At 41.8% G+C, this 24,284-nt stretch overlaps 1 protein-coding gene across 1 annotated transcript in view; it reads right to left on the reverse strand.

Moving 5' to 3' along the window:
* Nucleotides 1-23,604, reverse strand: part of rbpjb (recombination signal binding protein for immunoglobulin kappa J region b) — a 28,051-nt gene extending 4,447 nt beyond the window's left edge. The window contains exons 1-5 of the mRNA XM_058067697.1: nt 23,403-23,604; nt 4,011-4,049; nt 1,101-1,196; nt 482-647; nt 230-404 (exon numbers count right to left, since the gene is read on the reverse strand). Coding sequence (XP_057923680.1) covers nt 230-404; nt 482-647; nt 1,101-1,196; nt 4,011-4,049; nt 23,403-23,422 — 496 coding nt within the window. The 5' untranslated portion in view covers nt 23,423-23,604. The remainder of the gene's footprint in view (nt 1-229; nt 405-481; nt 648-1,100; nt 1,197-4,010; nt 4,050-23,402) is intronic.
* Between the last annotated feature and the right edge of the window lie 680 nt (nt 23,605-24,284).

Genomic DNA, 24,284 nt, shown 5'->3' on the forward strand with positions numbered 1-24,284 from the left:
ATAATAAATAATAATAGCCGATTGCATGACAATTTTACAGATACAATAATACCAGGTGGACTGTTACGTGTAAAATATATAGTCTGCCCCCCCGGAAATTTTGTTATATCAATGCGGCGAGTCAAAAAGTTTGCCCACCCCTGCCTTATTGTCAAGCACCTGGGAGTCTGTATTGCCCTCTGGTGGATGACAAGATGAACAACAACAAGATTCAGAAAGTCAAACTTACAGTCTGCGTTTTTAAGGGACTGTTTCTTTTTGGAGGGCTTGGAGATGACCTTGATCCTCTTGCTGAGGAAGACGCCGATGTCGGCGCTGTTGCCGTAGAACATCTTGACAGACAACATGAAGTGCTTTCTCTTGTCGGAGTCAGATATGTACAAGGTTTTGGCTGTGCAATAGTTCTGGGGATGGAAGAGGACATTCAGGTGAGACTGGGGCATTTGGAACTGACGTCAATCACGGCGTGAGGGTGTTGTACCTTTCCCTCTAAGTTAAGCTGCTGCATTTCCTGGTCGCTGTTGCCGATGCCGATGAAGGCGCAAGGCTGCGACTCTTGTTCGGAACAGCCGTCACGTTCCATTTGCTCTTTCTTTTTCTTCCAGCCACTGCCCATCAGGTACACACAAGGGGGAGGGCAGAAAAACCTGGACCGAAAATAAAAAAAAGTTGTCACTTTAAAAGCCCCTGGTCACTTGTGTCACTGTCTACTAGTGTCCAACATTTTTCCACCCAAAAAATTATATCTAATAATAATTCTTCAATCAATCATGAATTAGTTTTATCTAAATCATTATTATTTATTATTCAAGCTTTCCACCAAGATGCGCTTGCAATATTCACCAGCAGAGGACACACTAACACCAGGTTTTATTAAACAGTAATGCAAAGAAAAACACCCAATTTCATCATCAGTGTTATTCTATTCAATTCAAGACTCATCACGTCTCCTACTTTGCATTCTTAACATACTTTGAATGAAAGAACAATATGAGATATTATGGCATATATATGGCAGTGACGCAAATGTGGTGCTGAAATGTGCCATAATTATTCGATTGGTGTTTCATTGGAGAAGGCAACCTGTCAAGGCCACGTACCTTTTCTCATTGCCATAGGATTTCTGTGCAACTTTTGCATGCAGGATCATGACGGTTTGGTCCCCTCGCTCCTTCAGGTAGTTCCTCATGGCTTCTCTGGAACAGCAAAACAGGGGTGAGAGGGGTGTGTGTGTGTGTGTGTGGGAAGGAGGGGAAGGTTCATCAACAGGCCAGTTATAATCTATAATCTCCGTGTTGGAACAGAAAGAGCCTCTGGATTTGGTTGTTTTGGGGATTGTTGTGGGGGGGGGCGTTAGGTGTGAAGAATGACAATACAACACAAGAACATGTGCATACTGTACACTCACACTGACCCCCTTCAACGCCTCAGCAGCCAAAAAAAAAAAAAAAAAACCCGTTTGCTCCCTCCAGCTGGGTCCCGTCAATGATGGAGGGGGCGGGGAGGGCTGGACCGTTAATGACCAGTGGGGTGGTAGTGGGCGATTAAGCGGTTAAGAGAGGACGGGTCTTGGGGAGGAGACACGGCAAGCCTGTCGTCTCTGTCCGGGGGGGGGGAGGGAGGTCAAAAGAGGGGAAAGGGGGCAGCAAAGTCGCTGCTCTCACCACTCGTTTGAAACCGAAGGCACTCAGAGAAGGTGAAACAATGTTTTTGGTGCACTGTCAGACACCAGTGCGCCCTTCACTCATGCACAGATGTCAGTGACACCTGACACGCTAGCGCGTCTCACTCTGCCTCGCAACACGGAGCCGCACGCTCGGGTTAGACCGGGCCTTTGTTATGGTAAGCAAGAGGCCCCTCAGAGAGAGACAGAGAGTGGGGGAGAGGGAGGACCGTGGGCTGGAGAGGAAGACGGCTGATGCAGACTTTAGTTTATCGAGCTCAAAATGGATTGGGAAATTAGCTGTTAGGAAGTTCTTGTTCAAAGTGAAAGCCAAGGTTCACCCATGCGGCCTTGTGGATTCATTAGGACCCATTGCCCAAGTTTAAACAAAAATGACAGCGATACAACACAAGAATTCCAAATATTTGCGGCCACTGAAGTGATCCCAGTCAACCCTGAAACCCCCTCAAGCATTGAGCATTTGTTTTAAAACGTATATATTTTGTGTAAGCATTACTTTCCTCTTTCATAGCCACTCATTGGGTCGCAATATCATCAAGCAAGATGTAATTTCTAATTTGACCTTTAAGAAGTTCCAATATTTATTTGCTAAATTGAAGATCTTTATGCTCATTTTTCATTGTGCTATGTTAGCACTAGCGTTGAGTGCACAGCTTGTAGTGCCGTTTTACAATTGCACATTGTCCAACCCGGTTAAGTTGGTTCTGTTTATGTGTACATCCCATCTATGTATCGTTATTATAACTAAAAGGTACCACTTAAGTAGATGCCATAGACAGAATTTGTATTATATTATAACATAGACCCTACTACAACTACTAATAAAATGCACCTATTTATGTATTTAGTTCATATCACACAAGAATTTTAACTTTAAAAATGCACAAATGGAGGAAAAATATATCAACAAACAAAAAAATCCTTTATTATTTATGTCTCTGTGAAAAGTCACAAGTAAATGTGCAAACAATGGCTAGTTCTGGTTTTGTCGATGACATTGACGATGATTACACTGTGGTAGTCATTGCCAACTGCAGAGGGAGTCACTGAGCACCTATTCCTCCAGCAATACCTTCTTCGATTACTACCCAAACCAATATTTTGAAAGCTTCGCTGCAAATCCAGCATGTACAGTAAAGTGATACTCCATAATTCATCCTGATAATGAGCAAGCGGTACCACAGGAATCTGGGCCAGCTTCATTTCACAGACATAATTCAATATTAAGTAAGTACCAGCCATGGGCAGCCATTCCAGACCAGAATGGCTGCCCCCCCCCCCTCCAAACAGCGGCCTCTCTATTACACAATTACGCTTTCACTCACAGCAGGTTTTTATATATTACTGTCGTCCCTGATGCCATTTTTAGTGCTGACATCCACCTCAGTGCACCCAGTAAAATATTTCAATGGATGTAAAGCCTCACATGCGGCAACAATCAAATGAAACCGAATATGCTGTCATCAGATGAACCGAGTGGGCCCGGTGGAGGCTCCGTCATCTTTTACAAGCTGCCAAATGTTGTTCATACCGCAGCATTCTAATCAAATTCTAGTGGGGAAAGAGCGATTTACAGTGATATTAAATATGGCAGACAGAACTTTACAGGAACCAACAGTAACATGGAACACAGGTGGACCGCCACAGACACACTCTGATATAAATGAAGGTACGTACATACAAGCAAGATCGTATCCGATGGGACTGCATCCAGACTCGAATTAAAAAGAAGCTTACAAGCTTGGATGTGTGCAAAAACTACACAAGCATACTTTTTATCCGCAAGTCCCAGTTGATGGATTCATGTCTGTGCACTCGACCCACTTTCTCACACCTTACAGCACTATCATTTTCAGTCAGGCGGCAACACAGGCGGCTAAAAGACTGTCCTGCGGGGGCTTTTTAGGGAAAGCCCTGTCAGGACAGCTACTCGACTGGAAATACAATGCATGACACATTTGCACTGCCAATGAGCCTGCAAGCGAGTGTGCACACACACACACACACACACACACACAGTCAGGCATTGCAGGCATTACAGTCACATACTGACTATAAAGGCTGCATGAAAACCACTGGGTTGAATCCAAAACTCAAATCCAGCCACTAAACTGCAGCACTATAAAGTATACAATAGTGTGTTACAATGTACATATGGATGAACTTTTTGCAAAGTTGTCCAAAATCTGAAAATCCTACACAAGGAATGTGTTTCCACAACATACAGATGGCAGGAGCAAGTGTGTGTGTGTGTGTGTGTGTGTGTGTGTGTGTGTGTGTGTGTGTGTGTGTGTGTGTGTGTTTGTGCATGTGTGTGTGCGCTCACCTGGTTAGGCGCTGTGGCTGAGGGCGCTCCCCAAACTTCCTGAAGTGTGAAAAAGAAAAGAAAAACTATGAGTAAGCTGGCTATACAAGTAAACAACACATTGCTAAGCTGCTTTTACATTAGATTACTACCTTGCCAACATGAATCAATCAGGAATTGGCCCAAGATAATTAGTACTGTGCCAGAACCTGAAACCTCCTATATGACAATATAGGTTTACAGAATTTAGAGTTTCAGCATTTTATGGACACGTACACACAAGTTACAAGTGATCTCACAGCAAGCTTGTCAACCCATCGAGAATCACAGGAGGTCATTACTCAGTATAACGCTGACGCTCAAATCATCACACAGCAGCTTAACATTCAAAAGATATACAGCACCTCAGAAATATAGAAAAGTGCCAATATGAGTTAAAAAAAAAAAAAACAGCAACAATTTCAACGGCATCATTCCCAACAGAGCAGATCACTGACCAATGGCTGCTAAGCCATCACCACAGGGAGCTCATGAGCTCTCTGGCGAGAGTCTCGTAGCAGCCTTCACCCGCTTGGAAGACACACACACAACAACGGACAAGGAGATGGCACATAGTGATACGACGAAAGAGTAAGCAACACCGAGGTGTGATTTTTTTTTCCTTCCCAAAGGAGGCATTTTTGTGATGGATTACTCTTTTGAACGCATATTGTTTTCTTTATTTTGAGAAGCCAAACTCTTAAGTAGCAAACACATTTTAGAGATGTAATCATAATATTGTGAAACTGTGATATTTTTGCCCAAGGTTATCATACAGTCAGAATCTCATACCATAACATCCCTAAAAAATAATGTTAGGGAAAACACTGCTGCGCATCCAACCATTCCGACCTTCCAGTGAAAATTCTTATTATGCTACTGTAAAAGGATGGTGCAAAGAAACATTTTTGTTCCTAAACATAAATTCAGCAATTATTTTTTGGAGAGCAGATACAAACCATCAACAAAGAGTATGCTCCCCACTGGGAAGGGATTTTGTGAGATCAGAAGAAGAATCCTAGGAAAGATGATTGGCTGTGAGGGCCAGGACGTGGAATCACTGTAAAAAGAAGGGCGATCAATACGGTTCCCACAGCGAAAGACAGATGCTTCAACCAGCTAATGCATTCTAGAGGGAGGGAGGAAAGGGATACTGCGGGGAAAGTGGAATGAGAGATTCCAGGGAGCGAGGAAGCAAGAAACCTTGTTTCACATCCTAAAGGGCTTCTTATAATGTGTGTATGTAGTGTAAACGGTGATCAAATGTTGAAGTGTTGAAGTGATACAGTGGCGGGTTTGCACATCGAGAGGCAAAAAGCCACATTTGCTATCGACTATCAACTCACACATGCACTCAGTCAATACAGGAAACCGCAACGACCTGCAAAGGCAAAACAGAGTTGCCTCTGCAGCTTTTCTAGGTATGAACCTTAGCCTGATCAGGAGGTCAACGGATGTCAAATAACTTTTAGATTACAGAAAAAGATCTGTAGCGTAATGCATACCTAAGGGGTGGTACATTGTAGCAATCGAATGCTATTTATTTATTATGTATTGTGTATAAAACTAAGACATCCACAACATCAACTTCTAAGCAGAAGGAAAAATACACGATAGGTCTTATCTGTGCAGCCTCAAAGAACACAACTATGGTGTGTTCAAGGGCCGTCGAACAAAGTGATAAGGGTCGCCTCTCACCAAAACACAATGAAACAAAACAGATAGAAGTACTGGCGCAGAGCCTTGATTAGACTGCTTGTATCGCAGTGCACCGAACAGGCTGGATGACAAGAGAGTTCACTGTGCATCTGTCTCAACACCTGGGCTAACTAAGTGAGTCTACCCTCCTGTCACTTTGTCTCAGTGGGTGGAGGCGGGGCCCCTAACGAGTGCAGACACAAAGCGATATATATATATATATATAACATTACATGAATGAAACAATTGTCTCAAATAATGTTGACATTACTATCGTTTATCTGCAATAATTTGTAGAACAATTATCCAGCAAAATTTGTTATCGGGACCAGCATTATCAGAACAGGATCCGTACAGTTCTGTACCAAATCAAAGGTTCTGTACCGAAGAATCCGGTAACAAAACATGTATCATTGTCCTTTTATATATATATATATATTTAGGTTTGTGTTATGTCTATGTGGATACCCCTATCTGTCTGGCGTCCCTGCTGACCCCCACCCCTTCTTCCAGGGAGCCAAAACACAACACCCAGACACCATCATTCATGCACTCAAGGTCAAGGGTTATGGTGTGACCTCTGGGCTAAACCCGGAAGGCAGTATGTACATCCAGGACACTGTGCCTGATAGAGAGTAAACAATCAGAAAAGGGGATAATGGGGGCAGTGAAGACAGATATTGGTTGAAAGTTACTATGACAATTAGTATGTTTACATGCGTTAAATTAGTCCGATTCCCCCAATAAATAAATCTCTTCCATTTTCATACATGTATATAAAGTCCCTCTTTACAAGCACTATTTCTGGTTTGACTGTTGGCCATATGCTGTGTGCCTCGGAAAACGCTAGATGTTTTTCATGCTCCTTTCAGAGCAGGTAAATGTAAGGCTTTTCCAGCTGACCTATTAAGTCACATCAAAACAAGGCATGTTGGCAGCTCGTCGCAAATCGGTAACAGCGAACAGTGACATGAACGAATTAACAGCTCAACGCACATTGTTGTTTGCGCTGTACACTTTAATATTTGACATGGCCTCCTCTTCACCCACGAAACAAGATCCTGCAGATGACTTGTTGAAAGTGGGGTCTTCCTCTATTGTGAACTGAATGGCATCTACTTCTGGGTTAGATCCTGACTTGAAGACTGAGGGGCTATCCACACGGGAAAGTTTTCAGGTCAAAACGACCAAGTATCCGCATGGGAACAACATTCAGGATGACATAAAACTGTATTTTTTAAAAACAGCTTCCAGGGTGGGGAAATCTGCAACCGAATATGGCCTACCACCGCCTCGTCATCGAATCAAAAGTGAGCTCTGACAACAAACCAAAACTCGCAAAAGTATTTCCACTTCCCGTAAGTCTTGAAAAGCGGAGGGCTACATACGGACTTATGTACGTGTCTTTCGTCTTCTGTGGTTTAGTGCGTCACATGGTTCCGCCCGCTTGTTTGTTCACACCGCCACATGTAGGCGTGCTTGTGTATTACATTGTTTTCATGCACTGAGTCACTCGCGTCTGGATGCAACAATTTACAAATATGGCACAGTATGGACACAACTTTTTTTCAACCCACCATACACCTACTATCGTAGTACTCTCCAGAAAAAAACAGACAACGACCCGGATGAGGTTTTTTTTGGATTTAGACTTCTTACATAAGTCTGTAACCAGCTTTGTCCACAACAATATAGTATACGATGATTGAAATGTGAAGGAACGTTCATGTGTGGAAGTGTTCACTCTGCAGAATGTGCAATGGTGGCACAAATCGTGGCATAAATCCATCATTCTCCACACACGGAACACAGACACGGGGCAAGATTGCCACTTGCAAGATTGCCCATGTCTACCTAAACAAAATAATCGTGTCATTAAAAATATCTTCCATATGCCGTTAGAATTGCATGGGTGACTACATATTCCTTAATCACAGTACAGTGCAGTTTGTTGAAGATTTAGTACCAATGTGTGCAGAGGCTGAGAAGAAAAGTTAGCCAGTTTGTTAGCAATAAATAAATGCTTTACAAATTCAGACAAGTGTATTTCACTATATGGCTTGTAGGTTTGGTAAAGTAAGGTTTGTACTTTTTTATACAAGACTCAACTGAATGATACATTCTAAAATTATCATGATATATGCTAAGGTCCACATTGCCCAACCCTACTTTATCAACTTACTTCAGTCACACGTAAGCTTGTACTGTACAGACTTAGCAGGTTCTGTCTGAGTACACACGATGAGTAAGAAGGTGTCTGCTTTCCTGGCCACAGGGCTCATCGCAGACAGCAGATCCTTGTAGTGTCGACACACTTCATTATCAACGTGCAGCTACCTCGCTGCTTCAACTCCCTTCCCACTGGCCAAAAAGACAACGGCAGGGGATGAAGCTAAGTTTGGTAAAAATCTAGCATTGTGTTTATAACTATCTTGTTAGAATCTCATTAAGTAAACTGTTCAAAAATATTTGTATGCACTATTGCACTATGCCATATTAGTCTGGAATAGCCTACTGCCTAAATTAGTCCAAATTCAGAATTGTTGTCAAAGTAGACGTGTCGTCTTTCCCTGTATATTTTGTGGTGTAATATTATTTTTACTGGTTGCTATAGGGGTGTTATTTCATATCTAGAGGGCTCTAATAACATTAAAAACCACATTTAACAGGTTTGTGTAACTACAGAATTATAAATAAGGAACCCCATGTGACAAAAATTGCTACATGTGACAAAATTCTGCAGAAAAGTGATATACCATTTGCTTTTGTGTTTCCATGTGTATGCCAAGGAGGTTTGTCTGGGAGGTGAATAATACACAACTGATTCAAGGAGGCAATCATTTCTATCCCAGTAATTAGTTAAAACTAATAAAAAAAAATGCTGGCCTAAAGTTCATATACTCTTTGATATTCAATATTTTATCATTCACAGCTGAAATTGTAAATGAACAATTCTGGGGGGCCCAATTTTATAAAAAACTGTGGAATACTATTCAATATTTTTGTTGGTCTGTCATTATACCCTAGTATGACACTGAAAGCATGTCGTAATGCAAAACAACCGCCAGATGAAAAAAGTAGTCCTGAAAAAGGGACATTAGTTCACACAAACACTCCATCCATCAGCTTCTGGCCCAGCCCCCCAGCCAAATTTAGGAAACCAATGTAGAAGTTGAAATGTTTGTGTGTACCCCCCCTCCCCCCGGGCTAAACTGTCAAATATCTTTAAACAACTAATGAGTACAACAGGGAGGTGGGGATTTTTTTTAGACAGAAGAGAAAATTAAAATAACATGTCTCACCACGCAAGTGAGCGTGCAAAGGCAACTTGGAACCAATCGAGCGATACTTGGAAAGTCAAGCCCGTTAGCAACATTAGTGCTGGCAGCCAGCTGATGAATACCTGCATACTGATGTCATGGAGGTTGCATAACATAAAGCAGGAATTAAGGATCCCGTACTTCCTGGGCATTGCTACGCCATGCTGTGTGTGGCCGGCAGCCGTACAATCTTTCACACACAATCACTGACGGGGGGAAATGTCCCAGTGAGGGCAGCCAAGTTTGGGTACTAAACTGCAACCAAATTTGTTAAAAAAAGATGAGAATTCCGGGAGGTTGGAAAGACCGTGATCAGGACGACTGCAAATTGTGCATGAGTTGGCGACAAAATTGGCATGGTGATCTTTGATGCGGCAATCGGCCAAGAGCCGTGGACGAGCACCTCCAGAAAACATTCCACAGTCTTGCCTTTCTGCCAACCAGTCATGATGGGAGGATGCCAACAATGCGAGGAATATGACTTAACCGAGGACACTTTACAGGGTAAACTTGAGAGGGAGCATTCACAAGAGATTAACACAAGTTGCCTTAGCCTTGATGAATAACAAAGGCAAGCCGAAAAAGATGATGATGATATCAGGCGATGATCCTTGATGAGGAGTTAAGTATTGCACGAGCAGATGAGCTCAGATGACCACGTTGGATGACTGCTGATGAGCTGTATGATCCCACAAGCTAACTGAGTGCAGATGGCAGAGGTCTGGAAGCTGGCCTCAGATGCCCCACTTCTTGGCGGTAAAATCAAGGGCAGGGACTCTGCGTGTGTGTGTGTGTGTGTGTCTGTAGCTGGGTGGGTCGCAGTCTGCGCTTCCACTTGCACACAAGGCACCAGCTCCATCTGGCTTTGATATGGGAGACCTTAATGACAGAGGCAGAAAAGCCAAAGAAAGGCCGCCCCCCCCAAACTCATTTTCCCTTCCTCCATCGCTCCCTCTTGACCACACTCTCCATATGGTCTCCGGACAGACTGTTTAAAACCTCCTCTTGGTTTGGCACACGGTCAGCGTGGCACCAAGTGGACACACTAAGAGTACACTGCGCCACACAGGCCGAAAGACACAAATAATAATAATGCTAAATACATTCACTCACACCGGTAAAGAAGATTTCGGGAAGTGGATAAAAACAAAACACACACTTTCTTTACGAAGTAAACTGACAGTGGGCCTGGACAGATACTTTTCACTTCTCTTCGATAAAAGCAAGTACTTGTTTACACTACCGGCAACCTAAAAAAAAACTGTCCACATGAAAGCCAATTGCAGACTGTCAAATGGCAAAGACACAGGTGGTGTCGTTAGGAGGCCCTAAACAAAGCACAATTTCAACCAATCACAAGCTGGAAAACTATCATTTCCAGAAAGGACATAACATCTCCAGTGGAAAAAAATGCAGATTTTGAACACACACTCTCTTACAAAGATATGAACAATCCAGAGCCTTTATGGTAGGTTTATTGTAAAAGAGACAGACTATAAAAACGGAGGCATAAAAAGGTGCTAAATTAGTTTGTACTGTAATATTTGATCCTCTACTGAATATCTGAATATCGTTTTCTCCCCATACAATCTAAAATGTCATCATTTGACAGTTTTTTCAATCACAAACAATATGGCGCCGTGTGTGAAGTTAAGCTAAAAGATGCACCAGCATAGTTGAAATAAACAGTGTGGACTCACTTTGCCTTTTAAAGTGCGGATGAGGCAAACCTGGCTAAGGACTTTGCGGTATGTAAGGAGTGTCTTACTAAAATACGATACGCGGGAGGCACGACAGAAATGCACAGCCACCTCATTCACCGACAGAGACATGAAATGTGGTGTTTTCTGAAAAGGTTCTAAATAGTGTCATTGCCAGACACCTAATACATCCTTGTTTGCAGTTATGTTGTACTAAAACTGTGTTTTCTGACTATGGCAGTTTGTGCTCTGGTTAAATAATAATACTGCAAACTATAAACTATAATGCTGTTTTTGTTCCGATTGAGATTTTATCATTACTGTGACCCACGTATTGCATATCGTGTCATATTGAGCGGTACCATAACAGTCCCAGCACTACGACTGGTGCACGGACTGGGAAATATGCCCTCGTAGAAAAATATCGCCTTGGAGCCCCATGGAAGGTTTCATCACACAGGGTAAAGATGGTTGTGAGATTGTGATGAGTTGAGGGACCAGCCCAGAATGACAAGGGAGGAGCTGGTTAATTATGTCAAGGGAGTTGGGACCATGTTCACCAAGAAAAGCATTGGTAACACACTTTGCTGTACAATAATAGATTGATATCCTGCAGTGCCTACAAAGTCCCCGTGCTCAAGAAAATACATGTTCGGGCCTGCGTGAAGTATGACAATTATTACATAATTACAATTAACACCTGAATAATTCAGACAAGGCTGGGAGAATGTGATGTGAAGACCAAAATTGGCATCTTAGGCATCAAGTCGACATCTTATTTTAATGTTATTTTTTCTATGTTTACATTGAACAAGGGTTAGAATAAACCTACAATCAGACCACAGCTCATAGAAAAATCAGAAGTGCATAATTTTAGTGCAATGTGACTGAGCACATAATGAAGGTCACCAAGGTTTGAGACTGCCCGAGCAGGGTTTAGAAGGACAAGAAAAGTGCATTTCTTACTGACTGCTGTCTCCGGCAGACAGGTGACAAACAGTGTTGTAAAAACTCACCGCAGGCAAGTTTAAGAGGAAGACACTCAAAGCACCTGGAGGAAATTTAGCTTGACAATCTGTCACCATTGCTGGGGGAACTGGGCCAACCAAGATGTAGCAACTTTGCGTATCCTGTTCCAGTGTGGTTATTTTAAGTGAAATATTACTAGAAGGTCAAGTGTTGAAGAGCTAAGCTGGTAGTGCAACAACTTACACATACAATACAATATCAGCAAAAAAAACAGTATCAGATCATATCAGATATTGAAACGCCGATGCACGAACAGTAGTTACAGTAGCTGGTCTCCAAGTGACAAGTCAGCAGAATGCGGTAAAAAAAGGTGGAAGGGGACACTACTCAGGACGTAAGTACAAGCTACAGAACTCGGCTAATACTGATCGGTGGCTGATCGATCAGAGCATCCCCAGTTTACATGCTTAACTGAGCACCTTGAAGCTCGTTATATTATGCCTAGCTGCCACTACATTGTAAATAAAACTATACCCTTCATGCATACAAGTGTAAATGGGTCCATTTTTCTCATACCTACTGCTGCTGACTATTGTTCTCTGGAACTGTAATATGACTCAATCAAGACTTTTATAACATTCTATGCTACAAAATAAGTATTAAAAGAATGTGTGATTCATGCTTATATGAGTATAGTATTGGAAGTGAAAATGTTGTAACGGGACACTCATAATTACAATGTCTGACTGTCTTTTTAAGACAAAATTGGCCATATGTTAAACTAGGAGGAAAAAAACACACAAACGTGAGAGTAGAACAAGCTCCACAACCTTAAACTGAGGTTTAAGGTTTGAGATGGGTCATGTGCTTGGGGGAAACTGTCAAGAAAGAAGAGTGGGGGGATGATAGGAAGAGGCCTTGAACCCTGAATGAACCACACTTTTCCCGCTTCCCTCTCCCACTTCTCACTCTCTGATGAGCTGATGACTCACTGCTGGAAGCAGAGCGAACTCAGGGGGACGTCACACCGGGGAATGAAAATCCACCACAGTAACATGCATGTAAGCTCTCGCTCTTGTGCTCCTGGAGCGTGCTTTGGCTAAAGGAAATTATTCTGCAAAGCGCATCAGCCATTGTGAGGATATGAGTTAGGGTCTTGAGCTCACAAATGTCAATCAACTGCTAAAATATGCTACAGAGACGCTTAGCTTTTTCACTAGAAAAAAGCTGTGGTGACTCCGAAATCAGGAAAAAGCATAAAAAAAAAAACATACTGGCATACTGCATCCTGTACACACATCTACTAAACTACACATACAGTCACATAACATGACTGACATCACATCACATTACTAATGCGTTGTCCAGTCGGCCAGCAAGTGTCTTCAAACATTTTATTGTTTTTGTTGTTTTTTTTTCAGACTATACGTTCAGTTTTTGATATCATGAAAAAGTATCTAAAATCTCCAATACTGGCACACCGATACAAGCATTCGATTCCAGACTCCACCTCGACACGTCTGTCCAGCAGCGGCCGCCGGATAGAGCCCATGTGATCACAATAATAGTGTGTGTTAACGTGTTAAGCATGGAGTAGGAGTGATGTTGTTTGTTTTCTTTCGGCTTTTTCCTGATTGCAGAGTCACCACAGCGGATCTTTTTGATCCACATGCTGATTTTTGGCTTGAGCCCTTTGAATTGGGCGTGTGTATTTTTTGTTAAAAACCAAAAAAGATGTTGCAGCCAAGAGCAAAACTTTTTTGTTCATGTACAAGTTTCCCGTGGTGGCACAGAAGTGGGAAATTTTAACATGCCCAAATTTATCACACATTTAGTTAGACAGGAAACTCCTGCGGGCCGACAAAACGTCATTAGCTAAAACAGAAAAGAAGACTGACGACGATGATGACGATGAGGCCATGTCGTGGCAAATAGAGTTGGGTTTAAACGCTTAATTGAGCACCTTGAACCTTGCTATATTATACCTAGCCACCACTACATTGTGCATTGTGTTATCTGTTTGAGTAATATCACTTAATCAAGCTTTTTCCTCACATTCTACACTACAGAATAAGTAATTAAAGTATGTATAGTACACTGAAGGACACCCGTACTTCTCTGCGCTTGTATTCGTCCATCTTTCAACAGATGTCAACTTCAAATAAAAAAAAGACAAAAGCAAAAGTTTAGAAATCCATTTAGACGAGACATTTCAAGTTCATGATAACCATTAATCAATTATTGATTTGTTATCATTTCCATTCATTTAAGATTCTGACATGATGAAATCTATACTATTAGAAGAAACTATATTCCAACAGTCGTCTTAGCAATTAAACATTAACTACCTTGTTTATAGAGAAGGAAAAAAGTGGGACTCGTAAAGACCAACAGCCCGAGGCTCTTTGCATTCAAATGCACAAGCCAACTGTAATAAAAGAAGACTGCAGCCTAGTCATTCTTGTTGACAACTATGAACAGAACTTTTTGATGTTCCAATTTACCAAAATTGCCAAGGATGCAGATGTTTTTCCCAGCCTGACAAAATGCAGAACCACAGACTTGAAATTAGCGCTGCAAACACAGTATTTTAAGTAATTAGGACTTTCACATAAAGATTGTGAATGAAATTCCAAAAAAGTGTAGTTTTCCTTTAAATTATTGGAACTAAAAGGTTATTCCTGTTAGCATATCCCACTATTGTGAGTTTTTTTTTTTAACTAGTTGCTGTTCTTTAACAATGTGACAGCGGACACTGACCCAGTAGACACTTAAAACATGATGACACGGAAAAGCCAATAGACAACCATGCTAAGTGCATGCTAAGTTTGCAGAATGAATGGACCAGAACTCCACGGTCCAAGTAGTTAGGTACTGGTAACATGCGGTCAGTTCCCCTGGGTTTACAAAGCAGGAACGTTTCCCTCATAATGAATGGTGTGGTGGCCTCGTGGCTCAGCTGTGCGGCTAAATCATCACAAGCTCCATCTGCAGAGCAGCAAGTCCAGCGACTCTGAAGGCTCTAATTACAGATGAAAACACAAGTTATTTTTTCCCCTGAATATTGTACGCCTAACAACAAATTTCACCAGCAAGAGTGGATTATATTATAGTCTTAGGAATCATACAGTTGGCAGCAACTGCAGTGCTTGTGGCAATAAAACCAGCCCGTTTAAAAGCTGCATCCAGAAAATGTTTACATTGCAAAGTTGTTTGTTGTTGAAGAGTTCATGCTTTTTACATCTGTGGACCTTATCTATTTTGGTTGCGTACACAAACAGTACCGTTATAGAAAGAGTTGCGTGGCTGTACGACAGCTCAACTGCCCTCACCTCAGAACCACCCCAACGGCCGACAGCAGGGCAAACCCACAAAAAAATGAAGAGTGAGAGATGTGACCTTTGGCCCACATGCTGCGAGATGATCATGGACAAACCAAAAGCAAAAGGCAGACACTGCACCAAGCTCTCTGTCACTTCATCACCGCTGTCTGGTTTCAGTGCTGCTGTCAAGGTGGGGGTTTGTTGTTCTTGCAAATTGTTCCTCTTTAACAAACCCTCTTTTCCTGAATAGTTATGCGTTGAGCTTAAAGCAGCATACAGCAGCCAAGCCAGTCATTTTATTGAGATAACAATTGAAGGGAAAAAAATAAGCTAATTTCCCATAAACGATTTGCAGCAGATGTGATTCTCTGCGTACATTCTTCGGCTAAAGTACAGTACATAAAACTGAAGCCACAAGTGTGAGATTACCAACCTCCAACAAGCAAAGTGCATTGTTCTTTTAACCACAATCAATAGAGTGTCCCACAAAATGACAGCCATGTCCGTTACTTCATTGTGATTCTAAGCGAGAGCCAAAAACCTCCTGACGTCAACAGCCACAGGAATGCCACCAGGCGGATTCTTCTGTAAAACACTGCAGCAGCCTTAGTTAAACAACTGCACAATGCGGAGAAACGGTCAGCGATAACAGTGCACCTTTCCTGGAATCCAAATGGTCTTTTCTTGCTGCTGTTTTCCTTGAATATTTTCCTGACATTTGAGAACTCCCTGTTGTGCCCTTGTCTCGCTTTATCGTCACCCTCCTCCTTGTCGAGGTGGGGGTAGGAAGGGTCATCTCTGGGCAGGAGTGGTGTCCCCGCAGGCTGACTTGCAAAAATCACAAGCTTAACATCTTCAGAGAATATCGTACACTCTTGCAACAATGCTTTTTTTGCAACAAAATGCTACTAGCATAAAGCTGCTGGTCAAAGCATTAAAGGTTTGACACAGCCTTACCAAATACAGTGGGAAAAATTGATCCCTTGCTAATTTTGTAAGTTTACCCCCTGACTTATGATATGAAGTGTATAGAACTTTCATGGTAGATTTATTGTATCAGAGACAGACGTTTCTTGGAATTGGTCATCAGGGTTTCACACATCTCAGGAGGGATTTCCCCAGAAGAGAATGTTTCCACCTCCATGATAGACAGTAGGGATGGTGTTGAAGGCTTTTGCTGGAACACTCAAGAACACTCCATATCGACAAACCGTAATATAAACTAAATAGTTAAATTTTAAATATATTTTCTTAAAAATGTAAGAAATATAATTAATATTGTTATGTTTACTGACTGATTGACAGAGATTATTTGCTGTTCACCTACTGGTGAGCCCAGCCCACTGTGAGCAGGTAGCGCCCAAGCACCCCAGGCCCCAACTTTTTGTGAACCAAAAAGCACACTAACTGGGACGAACACTAACGGAGGTTCCACTGTACATGAGAGAAGAACTTCATAGCACACTAGCACGTCAAGGACTTAAAAAAAAAACCTAAACAAAAACAAGCTATCTTGTTGCTTTACACTCCTTTCTTATCTAATGTGGTGATAGTGGCAGTTGCTTCCAGCCACGAGAGGAGCACTTGATTGGGGCTTTCCCAGCACTTGAGATCCTGTGTGTATTTGGACAGTTCTTCCTGTATGAGACGTTTTTTCCAGCGTGCCAGGGCAGAAGGGTTTTGTTGTAACCCAGGTAGTAGTGCACACGTGCTGGGCAGCTTCAATATCAATTGGGAATATTGATAGATTCATCACTTCATTACAACAAGCCATTCAGGTACAGTCGACTTAATTTACGTACACTAGCATCAAAATCAAATCTTAAAAGAACATTTCTCCAGTCACTCAACGCACTGGTCAATCCATTGATAGAATTAGAAGGGGCCTGATCAATAGTGATATCGGACAAAAACTGATTATTACAGGAGCAACGATCGCACAGAACAGGTAAGTTTAACACTCACCCCACATCCAAAGTATCACCACAAAAAACAGTATGAGGATCCTCATAAAACAAACCACCAGCCTACCACCCCACAAATAGCCGATGCCATCCAAAGCATTCACAAAGCGTGAAAAAGTGAGTTTTTCCTCCTCCTGCCTACTTTTGCTGACTATTGTCGTGATGAATGGTGTCGCTTGATCAAGCCTTTAACGGTCCACTATGTAATTGATCCACTACTGTAATTGATTTGTGCTGATTTCAGATGGGTTTGATATCTGTATTGGCCATTACATCAAACTACTTTACTAACACTACTAACACATGAGCCAGTCAAGCAAAAAAAAATGCCAAACAATGGATTTTATCTGAATGTTTCAGGAGTAGGATTAACACAGCATCACAATCACAATACAAAGAAAAACAAGTTAATGTCCTTCCGAATTAATACAAAAATATGTTAGCGTTTCCTCACTAAAGCTGAATGACAGGAAAGAGTGGTCATACAGGCAGAAGCACTTCATGTTTTCTGAATGAAACATCCTGAATGTGGCGGGACAACGGAGGCAAAAACTGCTGACACAGAAGCCACCGTCCCTTGGCAAAGAGACTACCAACAGCAGAAGAGGAAACTCTTTTGAAAATTAATGTGAGAAAGAGGCTGAGCCGCTCCAAATAGAGTGACAGCACGGAGGTATCTAGCGCCTGTGGCATTTGCTTCGTGTTAGTGCTTGGTTTCTCCTGTGTACTCCAGCGTCTGAGCCAACAACATCAAGAGAAATTGGGCCTCTATCAAACATGACACCAAGACTGTTTTTGAAACCACACTGGCCTCAGATTTACATCAGATTGTTCCGTCGTATCCTCTCCAAGCAAATTCCATCAAAGTTTTTTTTTTATACGAGATTGAACAAATGCATTCCAAGCCATGGAAAAATAAACAAATGCAGCGCCGTACTTTGGCTTGCGTTGAGAAGCCCAAATGCCACAGCAATGGAGACATGAGGTCATGAAGGTAGCTTTATTTCAGAACAAAATACATGCAAACAATGTATAATGATATAATTTAATGACGTAAAGCTGCTTTTCTACCGCCCTGTTTCTCTGCAATACTGTTAGAAAACAAGTTTTTGAATTGACTCCATATTTGAATCCAAATCCTGATTGAAACCATCAGCTTTCAGGGTACATTTCAGTCATGTGAAATAATTAATGTGTGTGAACCTCCAAAACAAAGACTACTGTATGCAAGGGAATAAATCCCCCCATGATTTTAAAGGTTGTACACAAAAGTGAACAAGTGTACAACTGTGACGGTTACTTGTCTGCCGGCTGCATCAGCTATGACATCATATCAGCGTGACACAATCTAAGAGGAACCAAACTTTGCTCTAATTCTATTCCTGCATTAAGACGACACTACACTAGTCTCTAGACTGTGTCCACTTTAGACGGAGACTCAACAGCACGGCACCAAAATGTGTTTAGTGTGGTTATTTTGGTACCCTGTTTGCATGTACAAGGGGTCGCTGCTTTGGCTGCAGCAGGGTGGTGGTTGGGGGCATGGGGGGTTAAGTGGACAAGTCTTTTAACTTCGGCCCGAGCCTGTGCCACCATAAAGGTCAACGCTTCGACATCTGCTGCTCTCTCTGAACCTCTTCTTTCATGAAAAGGGAAGCAGAGAAGAGGAGAGGACCCTCGGGGGATTGATGCGCACACACAGGAACACACAAAACCAGCCTTGTGTTGAGGAGTTTTTGTCGCTCTATGTACACGGTGCACTGATGTTCACAATCAGCACAGCCACAGAGCCCAAGCGCGAGCTCGTGCAAACAAATATGGCTGCACACATTTTGGGCTCAGTGGTATCATTACAGCAGCTTTCGGCCTGCCATCACCCGTTTTTTTTTCTTTTAGGCAGTCTAGTGAAGAGGGGGGGTGAGCTAAAAGGAATCCTGTCCCCTTGGGGGCACAGCGAAAGGCAGAGCAGCGTTGAAATAAGTGGTTTGAGATTTTATCATCTGAGTTGAACAGTGCAGCTTGTATTTATTATTAGGGATGCTCCGATCAGGATTTTATGCTTCTGAATGCAATGCCAATCATCCGTGAGTGAGATCGTCCCAAACGATCACATGGATTAACTGTACATTTTAACATTTATGATGAGTGCTATTGACCAGGGTCATCATTGGACACTATGACGCAATACTACTATTTGACACAAACCTAAATTTACTTTGAAGCCTGTTTTGTAGTAATACAAACACATTGCAAATAAATTGTTCATTTTTTTAGTTCAAGATTATGAAAATAACAGAATAAAATAATACAAATATCTTTATCAAATATGCTTAACATAAAGCAGAATACATTTAGTGTCCAAGTTGTAGGGATCTCCAACTATCATCATTATTACAGCTGTCATCTATTTGTGTTTTATTTATGATTTGGCAACATTTCAATTGTACACTACTTCATTTACCAAGCAGATCTCCACTCCAACAGTGTGGCTATCGTCTTTATACTATTTTGTGCTCATTGGTCATCATATAAAAAGGCATAAACTACAAATTAAACAGTAATAATAAAAAAAAGTACTATGAGTTGAAGTAAATATTTTATTACCCATAGTGAGCGACTCAAAATCACCTGGCAAGGACCAAGTGCGTCCCTTGTCAGCTCAATACGGGTATTGGCAACCCTACGTGACAGAGCAGACATGGACATTCACGTTATGTTTGTATTGACATGACATGAACTGTTATGTCGTCTCCACACGGCAATTGGTTTTTGTGATCGGTTATGAAGGCCATTTATCGGCATATGTTTTTTTTTTTACAGAAATCCAACAATACTAATCTGTGCACCAGATTACAAAGCACAGTCTCAATTACGGGGGATATTTCTGTACTTGACACAAACATAAGGCACACTTGCTGCTTGTTCCATTGTTTAGAGCACCTCTTACTCTTCCACTAGTCAAGAGCGATTGGAGATCCCCGTGGAGATAAGGAGGCGGATTTCAGCAGCTATTTTTCTGTAAGATTGCCCCTCTCATCATTGTCGGAGTCAGACCCGTTGTCTGTTCAGCAATGATGCCGGACAACAGTTAAAGTGGATACCTTAGCCCCAGAGGCGTACATTAAGCGTACGTACTGTACATATTACTTCATGTTCTCTGATTGGTTATCGCTGCTAGCGTATGTATTTTGTCCCGGCGTCAGCGGGAAATGGTCTGACATTTTTACAGATTTAGGATTACAAGGCACATTGTCTATTTTTTAGAAAGCTTTTAAGTGCGCCGTATAGTGCAGAAAATACTGTACAGCATGTGTATTTTGTGCTCAATACTCAAACATGATTCGTATCACAATGCAAACAAAAGTGACACAAATGTATTTTTTACATAGCAAACACCAACTAGGTGTTTTTAAGTGAATGTTATTTTCTATCGAGCGCCAGGTCACAACAGAGGTAATTTAAGGACACCTATCATATGGAACTGCTCTATACATTACCCTTTTATTAAACAAACAACAAACTAAATAGCCTTATCTCATTGATACGGCAGCATGTCATTTCTGTGATTTGCAATTTCTCATCTGCTCTCTCTATCGCTTGCTAAGAAGCAATCGCATTAAGTTACATCTTGTTTTGGAGTCTTTCTATTGTTTGCCATTATGAAAGTCTGTGAAACGTAACTGTGGAGAACGTACTGCAATAAAGTCGGCTACATTGCGACAATCACCAACCTACCAATCCTAGTTGGGAGACTTTCTGTTATGAAAGTTTGAGAAATTGATCTGTGAAGGAGCAAATGCATTATATACAGTATGTGTGCATCTTTGTGGCTATGCACCAACCCAAAGCTGAGTGAAATACTGCAAATATGATGTATACAAATTTGTTACACATTACACATCTTACCCACAAATGCTTAAGAATGAGGAAAACAACCATCAACCATCTTTTTGTTGAACGTTGGCCCCCTCTACTCACACAGCCAGCCAGAGATATCATCTGGACAGGTGGCCCACCCCGCAGACCTGACCCCCATGCCCTCTAACATGCTGCCCCCCCATCCCTGTGACCCCTCCCCTCTTTAACTGAAATCACTTCAGGTCTGCTGGAAAGCCCCAAACACGCACACACACACACACAGATGGTCTTCTACGACTAAGACACACATTCATCAAGACTTGCAAATGTCCATTACCCACTGTGCTCTGGAAATATTGACTAAATCAGGTTTGTATGTGTAATACAGGTAATATATATATATACACACACACACACATACACAGATGCTGTTTTACAACGTTTGGCATTACAGTTTGTGGTTACGACTCCCATAAATTACTTATACACCTAGTTTCGACCGTAAATACAAGACTCACTGGAGAACTAGTTAAGTGTGCATCGCGGAATAATACATAGTCGTCACGCGTAACTACACTGATGACGGACGATGCCGCCTCCACTCTCCCTTGACAAGCCTTAGTGTAAATTCGACAAATTGTACATTGAAAATTGACTTACAACACATCATAGAAACCAAAGTCATTCATAAACCAAAGACCTCCTGTATTGCATGCAAAGACTTTTTTTGCAAGTCAAAAATATGACACCGCTCTGACTTTTGGGATATTTCCCACTGATTAACTGCTTGAAGATGAAAGCATTAGAAGCCAGAGCTTAAGTATCACTGATGTGTTATCTGGTGGCAATTACAGAGCAAGCTTTCAGCATAATGAATTCTTTGAAAATGAGGGAATGTAATGATCTCTGGGGTAAAAACTGGAAATTCAACTCTGAGAAAAAAAGATTTAAACACTTATGGATTTGTCCTTCGAAGCACTCTACATTTGTGTTATTATCTGCCAGGGTTCACAATATCACAGTATTTCACTCTTAGGGTTAATTCAAACTGATAGACAGTGACTATGGTCCAGACCAAAAATTTAAAAAATATTTTTTTATGTGGTCTGGTTAGAATTCACACTTGTAATTTTTGTCAGCGGACCAAATAATGTTCTCACCCAATAATATGCTTAAATTGGACAGCATGCGTGATGCGTACATTGTACGACAACCTTGTGCACCCCAAACAACACTGGGTGTTTGGATGTCTTCCAGGTCAAACACACTCACAAGATTTTCCACTCGATTTACACTCGATTTTATAACCAGCAAAGTTGTATATAGATTATATAAAAACATCAACAAGGTTCCTCGATATGCACGATATACTACAGAGTTTCTGACAACATCATGGCACTGTAATGATCAACACAAGCCCTTTGTTGAAAAGACCCAGCTATGTTTAACTAGATACAGTAGTTACACATACCTGGCTTTTATTCTCAACAAAGGGGTTGTGTTGATCATTACAGTTCACCAAAGTTGTCAGAAAAGCATTGCAGCATATTTCCGGGAACCTTTTTGACATCTTCATATTATGGCCAGTTTGTTTCATCTGAGTTAGAAAGTACTACAACTGTATGTGACCCAGAATACATCATTTTGTTTTGATTGCGCCATTTCAAGTACTTGTCACAAACAATCGAGGCACAACATGCTTAACTGAGAGCATCATTTGTTCTGCTGACAAAATGTGAATGTAAAGCTTAAGTGAGCAAATATCTATTTTTTATTATTGTTCCGGACCAGATATGAGTGTATTGGTCTCAGTTCACATTTGGTCAGGATCTTGGTCTGCATTCACACTTGACCAAACGAAGCTTGCTAGCAGAGCAAACGGACTGTAGTCCATTTTAACCGGTCCAAAAATGTCAAGTGTGAATGCACCATTGAAATGTGGCTTTATGAGACAGCACAGGATGTGCGTTGAGTGACCGACTACGTTACTGTCACGTTATTACAAAGTTGTACACCATACACACTCAAGCTCTTTGTGTCAACCAGTTTGATTTTGATTTAAGAACAAAACTCCCCAGTTGACAAAGCAGCAACGTGTTTCACTAGTACCCTGCTAGCCGGCGTCCATTATCGGACAGTTAGCCAGGTCTAAGTAGCAACTCACTGCCCAGCAAGGCGAGGAAGCACATTTCGGAAACACATACACAAGCGGGGATGTTGTGGCGACATATAGGCAATATCGTAGAAATATTGCGTACATTTTGTTATTGGTTTAAATCACTGGCTAGCAAACATGCTAACAGCTCGCCGTGGTCCGAAGAAGAGCAGTGAAGTGAGGCTAAGCTAGCTGACTAAACACTGCAGCAACAGTCAGTAAGTGATAAATGTAATGGGAAAACACATTATAACAAAGAAACGACTTGGTGTGGTAAACGAGGTGCCCACCAAACTGGGCAGAGAGCCGGCTAAGAGCACACAAATGCGGACTTGTATTCGGGCAACTCCGCTCCCCACCACAACCAGCCCCGAATATCAGACTCACCCTGTCACAACAGGCGCCATCTTCCACAAACTCTCACCAAAACTCCAATACTCGCGATATCCTTTACTCTTCTCACAGCCCCAACAATCCGTCGAGGCAACCGAGGCCGAATGGAGGTGCGGGGACCAGGGAGACGGAGAAAGGGGGTGGGTGAGGAAGACGGCGGGCAGGGGAGGCGGCTAGCAGAGACAGGAGAGAGAGAGGGGGGGGGCGAGAGAGCGAGTGAGAGAGAACAGGGCAGACGCCACAACAACAGGCGTGGGAAACTTCACTGATCGCGCGAGAGTTGGAAAACTCTCACAATAGGCGAGCACAGTGGGAGCGCCCACTCTCGCGAGACTTGCTGTGAAGCAGCTAAGTTGTTGATCGAGACAATTCCCACGTGTTTACCGGCATAAATCACGTGGCCAGGAAATCATCGCTTTCCCGAGCCTGGGATATATTTTCTATCCCCGCAAGCTTTGTGTTTCATAACAACAGACAAGCATGACAGCTTATGATTGAAAGGATATGGTTCATTTAAAAAAACAGTTTTATAGTGAGGCTGCAAAGCAAACACAATTCCCTTGGGTAAAATTGCACTTCCTTTTGAAAATGTGGAAACAATAGTGTGAACCAGACGGACGATACTGCAAATGTGGTATCGATTTGATACCAAGTAAATACAGCTCCAGTGATGCCAAAACCAATTTGTCAAGATATATTGAATAATTTTGTGATATCGGGCTTTAATTTGTGGCTCAGAATTATAATCACAATGATATATAGTATGATAATTAACAAAAATGTAACAGCATCAATAAACTAATGCAAGCATTTCATGTTTTTCATTAAATTTTCTGAGCTAAATAAAGTAAATAGTGTAGAATAATTCAGTCAAAG

Source organism: Doryrhamphus excisus, chromosome 3, assembly GCF_030265055.1.
Source record: "Doryrhamphus excisus isolate RoL2022-K1 chromosome 3, RoL_Dexc_1.0, whole genome shotgun sequence".
Lineage (NCBI taxonomy): Eukaryota > Metazoa > Chordata > Actinopteri > Syngnathiformes > Syngnathidae > Doryrhamphus > Doryrhamphus excisus.